The sequence below is a fragment of the Pseudorasbora parva genome, chromosome 16, assembly GCF_024679245.1.
Source record: "Pseudorasbora parva isolate DD20220531a chromosome 16, ASM2467924v1, whole genome shotgun sequence".
NCBI classification, from domain to species: Eukaryota; Metazoa; Chordata; class Actinopteri; order Cypriniformes; family Gobionidae; genus Pseudorasbora; species Pseudorasbora parva.
This window is the reverse complement of record NC_090187.1, coordinates 16,846,900-16,852,888: the sequence shown is the minus strand read 5'-3', so window position 1 is coordinate 16,852,888 and position 5,989 is coordinate 16,846,900. Positions and strand designations below refer to the sequence as shown.

Genomic DNA, 5,989 nt, shown 5'->3' with positions numbered 1-5,989 from the left:
ATGGCACTATTTTATGCAACTCTACTCACACTTGGGTTTCTGTTGTGTATTGGTGTGCAGAGTCAGTATAAAAACAAGGATAAGTGCATCTATCAAGGAGATGAGGATACATACACATTTTACCATGGGGGAGATGTGGTTTTGGGAGGGCTCTTTCCTTTACATTTCAGTCCTATATCATCAGTTTCTTCTTTTAGGACAAAACCTAATTCAACTAAGTATAAATTGTGTGTTATGTTTTATGTTTCTTCTTTTAGATGATGTGTGAAATAATATAATTGTTAAAAACATCTTTTATTTCTGAACTAAAAGCAAATGCATTTTGTTTGCTGCAGTGCAGTTTTTTAATTCATGATATCTGTTGCAGCTTTACCCCTCGAGCACTGAGGTGGATGCAGACAATGATCTTTGCGGTGAGAGAAATAAACCAGCGGCAAGACTTTTTGCCAAACCTGTCTCTGGGCTACCACATCAGGGACAGTGGTGATGACATACCTGTATCTGTAAAGAGGTCTCTTCTTCTGGTCAATGGACAGCCAGAGAGGGACAGTGGACAAAGCTGTAAAGATACACTAAAGCAGCCGAGCCCTGTAATTGTTGGAGAGGCATCATCAGGAATATCCATGGCTGTTCTGAGAAGTCTAAGCTCTTTCAAAATACCTATAGTAAAACATTGTATTTGTATTTATTTTTTAATTTGTGTTGGTAATGAATATTATAATGATATATTGATGCGTGATGCTGTATTGTTAGCAATAGCGTTGCATTTTATATATTAATTACATGTAAATATTGATCATTCTGATCCGTATACAATGCTATTATGGTGAAATCTAGATTATTGCACTGCTAATCTTGCTGTATTCATATTTTAGGTGAGCTACTTTGCATCATGTTCCTGTCTCAGTAACAAGAGAGAGTTTCCAGCATTCATGCGGACAATGCCAAGTGATCTATTTCAGATTAAAGCTTTGGTAAAACTTGTTCATTATTTTCAATGGACATGGGTCGGGGTGATTGGTGTGGATACAGACTATGCTCGGTTTGCCATCCAGCTCTTCCTGAAAGAGTCAGAAAGATTTAATATTTGTCCTGCTTATGTCCAACTTTATCCTGTTGCACTGACGCAAGATGCAGTAGAGGAGCTTGTGAACATTTTAAAATCTTCTTCTGCCACAGTCATAATAAGTTTCACCGTGGACTCATATCTGCATGGTATCCTAAAAGAGTGCAGACGCCAAAATGTTACTCATCTTCAGTGGATTGCCAGTGAGGCCTGGGCCACATCAACAGCCCTCTGGGAGGATTTTGGTGATCTGTTAAAGGGAACGTTGGGGTTTGCCATACGGAGAGGTGATATCCCGCATCTTGGCAGTTACCTCAGAAGAGTAAATGTTTCTGTTGCTCAGACGTCCCATTTTCTCTCTGAGTTTTGGGAAGAGACTTTCCATTGTCGGCTCAATGGGTCCTTAAATACTCATGTCCATGGAGAAGAGGCACAGAACTGGCCACCCTGCAACGGCAGTGAGCGTTTGGATGAAGTGTATACTCCTTATTCTGATGTGTCACAACTCAGAGTGTCCTACAATGTTTATAAGGCTGTGTATCTCATAGCACATGCACTACATGACATGAGTACATGTGTCCCAGGAAAGGGCCCCTTTCAGAATGGAACGTGTGCGAGTCTGTATCAAATTCTGCCATGGCAGGTGTGTTACTTTATATATTACATTCGCCACCTGTAATGTATTACTAATGAATTATTGACAGTGTGCAAGTATTATACTTAATTATGCTTAATTAAGTATTATGCTTAATTATACAAAAATCAGGGAAAATATTAAAAATTAACATTCATGTATTTTAATGTTCAATACTTTGCATTATCATTTCCCCGACCATTCACCAAGCTCTTGTACTACATGAAACAAACACATTTCACAACATTGGGAGAAGAGGTCAGATTTGATGACAATGGTGATCCGATTGCATCATATGATCTAATGAACTGGCACACAGGGTCTGATGGCTCCCTTCAGCTAGTGAAGGTTGGATTCTACGATGCCTCTCTCGAAGATGACAAGGACCTAATAATAGATGAGTCAGTAATCATGTGGCACAGAGGAGAGAAGGTGTGTGCCATCCCAATCATCACCAGATATTGCTTACTCTGTTTGCTTTTTCTTCATCTCTACATTATGTTTTTTGCTGAACTAAAAAGAATCCAGTTGCATAATTTTGAATACACTGTTCATATACACATTTTATATCATACATGTGTACATTTTCACTGTGTTATGTAGATCATGGGTGTTCAATCCTGTTTAGTCACTGTCCTGCAGAGTTTAGCCTAAACTAAATAAACACACCTGAACCAGCTAATCAAGTTTAAAAATACTGTTCCATTATTAATGAATAACTGCACAGGAACAAATTATTAATACATTATTAACTCTCTAGTAACTACTAATAACTAACAAGAAACTCTAATTAATGAATCCATCCTTCCAAAGGAACTATTCATTATTTGGATCAGTATTCTAAAGTGAAAAATATGATAAGTAATTACTGAAGTCATTGTAAGCTTTTGAGGGTTTTGTAAGTTTTCGGAAATTAATGGCTTCTAATGGTTTTGGTAATAATAGAGTAATTACCAATGGATTACCATGATCTTCACTTTAGGAAGCTGATACAAATAATTAGAAAATTACTTTAGAAGGATGTAGTAACACTTCATTACTTCATTACTATCCAAAAAAAAAATAATGTTTACAATGACTTCAGTCTTTACCAGAGAGTTATTTATGTTTTTCACTTTAGAATACTGTTGCAAATAAATAGTAATTCCGTCTGAATGATTTGGTAATACTTGAATCATTACTAATGGGTTACATTAACTTTAGAATTAATATTATGCATTATTCACATGTATTATGAATCTGTATATAATAGTTCTTAATAGTCATCTGGGAGGTGTGAAATTAGTAGATATTAAATAATAGTGAACTACCTCATCCAACTGGGCAATATTACTTACTAATCCAGTTTCTTTTTAGGTAAAAGTAGTTATGTTAATAGGGCATTACTCGTTTGTTCATGTGTTAATCTATCATGACGGAACAGTATTCTAAAGTGTTACCCATAGGGAATACTAAACAGAGAATTTTATTAAGTGCAAAGTTTTAAAAATCTAAATGTGTAAATGAACCGCTTTAAAAAAAGCTTGTATTTTTGCAACATGGCAGTCTTAATGCCACTTGAACAATTGGACCAAATACAGGAAATAAGTCATGTGACAAGTACTAAACTGCAAATAATGCAAGTATGGGTATTGGGACAGGTCCAATGTCTTCAGACTTGCAGGTAACCTCCAGGCAGCTGTTGGAGCAGGTTGGAGTTAAACTCTACATGAATGTGGCCCTCCAGCAGCAGAACTGAACACCCCTGATTTAGATGATCCTGCAACATTTAAGTTATTTATATTATCGTGCACACAAACATATGCATAATTTATGATTATCTATCAGATTTGTCCCTATGCAGAGTTTAGGAAATGTAGTGTTTTTCTACTGCTTCTTTTGCTGTGGTCATTAGGCGCCAGATTCATTTTGCAGTCAAAGCTGTCTGCCAGGCTCCAGGAAGGCCAGGCAAAAAGGAAAGCCAGTTTGCTGCTTTGACTGCATACCATGTGCTGAAGGAGATATCAGTAATCAAACAGGTGTGAAGTTCAACACAGTTCCTTACTTATGGTATTCTAAGAAGCGGAAATTGGTGTTTTATGCTCCCCCTTCCCTCAAATGTTTCCACAGACTCAAATGATTGCTTCACATGTTCAAAGGAAACATGGCCGAACCAAGCCCAAGACCAGTGCATTGCCAAAACATTAGAGTTTTTGTCCTTTCAGGAGCCTTTGGGAATAATCCTATGGGCAGTTTCAGCATTTGGGGCTTGTGCAGCATTAGCAATGCTCGGTGTGTTTATAATGTACAGGAAAACACCAGTTATACGAGGAAACAATATGGAGTTAAGTTTCCTTCTCCTCCTGTTCCTCAGTGCATGCTTTCTGATTGGCCTGACATTTATAGGGAAGCCCACTGACTGGTTATGCCGGATTCGCTATCCAGCCTTTGGAATCAGCTTTACTCTCTGTATTTCATGCATCTTGGCAAAAACTGTAGTAGTTTTAATGGCATTCAGGGCCACCCTCCCTGGCAGCAATGTCATGAAGTGGTTTGGCCCTGCAAAACAAAGATCAAGTGTTATCCTCTGTACTTTTGTGCAAGCACTTATTTGCATCATATGGTTAACAACGAAGCCTCCTGTTGCTGCATATAACACCAAGTTCATGAGTGCAACTATAACTGTTGAATGTGCTGTAGGATCTGAAATTGGATTTTGGTGTGTACTAGGATATATTGGTCTCCTAGCTTCTTTGTGTTTCTTATTAGCATTTTTGGCCAGAAAACTACCAGATAATTTTAATGAGGCTAAATTCATCACATTTAGCATGCTAATATTTTTTGCTGTGTGGATAACCTTCATTCCAGTTTATGTGAGCTCTCGTGGAAAGTATATGGTTGCTGTCCATGTCTTTGCTATTCTAGCTTCTGCCTTTGGTCTGTTGCTGTGTATATTTGCTCCTAAGTGTTATATCGTACTTCTGAAACCTGAGAGAAATGACAAAAAGCATATGATGAAAAAATAGTTTTTTTTCTTTTTTTCCCCTCAAGTCTAGTTCATGTTACAGGACTAATGCTTACAGGCTGAACTTGTGTGCAAAATTCACTTAAGCCACTGTCTTACTTACAGGGATAGTCCACAATCCTGCACTACAAAGGCCTTAGCGTGCTAGAGTGTGGAACTTAGACAAATTACTTTCAAGTTTTTTTTGTTGTTGTCCAGCCCAATTAATTATAGCTAGGACACTGGAAATCTGGCATTTAGATGTTTTAGTAAAGCAAATTATCTACACACACACACACACACACACACACACACACACACACACACACGCACACACACACACACACATATATATATATATATATATATATATATATATATATATATATATATATATATATTTTTTTTTTTTTTTTTTTTTTTTTTTTTCTCAAACTTGACTTTTGACCCCTATTTTGAAGTTACTGAACTCTGCCTTTGTATTGTTTGCAAAAAAAATAAAAATAAAAATTGAGGAGTCATGCCAAGGCAAAAGGCAGTAACTTCCATATTACCAATATTTGTTTTCTGATCACCATTTACAAAATCATTGTAGTAAAACATTTATAAAATCTAGTGATCATGGCATTTATTTTGGATGATTTACAATAGAGGGAATGCATGTGACGTCACCGTCAGCTGGAGCAACTGCGATTTGACCTACTGAGTGGCAAAAAGACTGAGAGGCAGCATTGGTTTACAGTGTGAATGCAGCGAAAACACTGAGTTGAACACAGTGTTGAACTTGGAATCCACTCACCGCTCGAGTGTTTGTTCAGGCGCTGAGTTCAGTTAACAAGCTGGTCTCTGTAAGTGCAGACATTGTGAAAATAAGAGATTCATTGTATACCAGCTTCACTGCGGAACTTTGTGAGATTGCTTTTATTGAATGAGTGACAGCTTTTAGTGATTATAAAGGGAGCACTCTTTGCACGCTGTCTGGGCAATATATTTTTTTTATTTTTTATTAATAGGTCTATAATATATTTAGAATTTGAATAAAAGTTTTGTTTTCCATTCGTGACAAGCGGTCACATAGACACTTCAATACACTGACCCATCCGCATATATATACCGGGATTCACTCAAAAAATGTGACAACTTACAGTTATAAACATAAATGTCAAAATCAGGCTCATAAAAATGTCAGGAAAACACGATTCCTGGCTGCATTTAATTATCCGTGGATCACCGAATCTGTGGTAAGTTGTAAGGACCACTATATCGAGCCCAAACGTTAGTTTAAACTGATAATCGTTTGCTCAAC

The 5,989-nt window shown here is 37.0% G+C and overlaps 1 protein-coding gene across 1 annotated transcript; it reads left to right on the top strand.

Moving 5' to 3' along the window:
* Window positions 1–4,705, top strand: LOC137043583 (extracellular calcium-sensing receptor-like). Its single transcript, XM_067419878.1, has 6 exons — window positions 1–227; window positions 368–665; window positions 876–1,709; window positions 1,911–2,132; window positions 3,595–3,718; window positions 3,810–4,705. Exons 1-6 carry the CDS (start codon window positions 1–3, stop codon window positions 4,703–4,705), a joined length of 2,601 nt encoding a protein of 866 aa, XP_067275979.1.
* The last annotated feature ends 1,284 nt before the right edge of the window (window positions 4,706–5,989 follow it).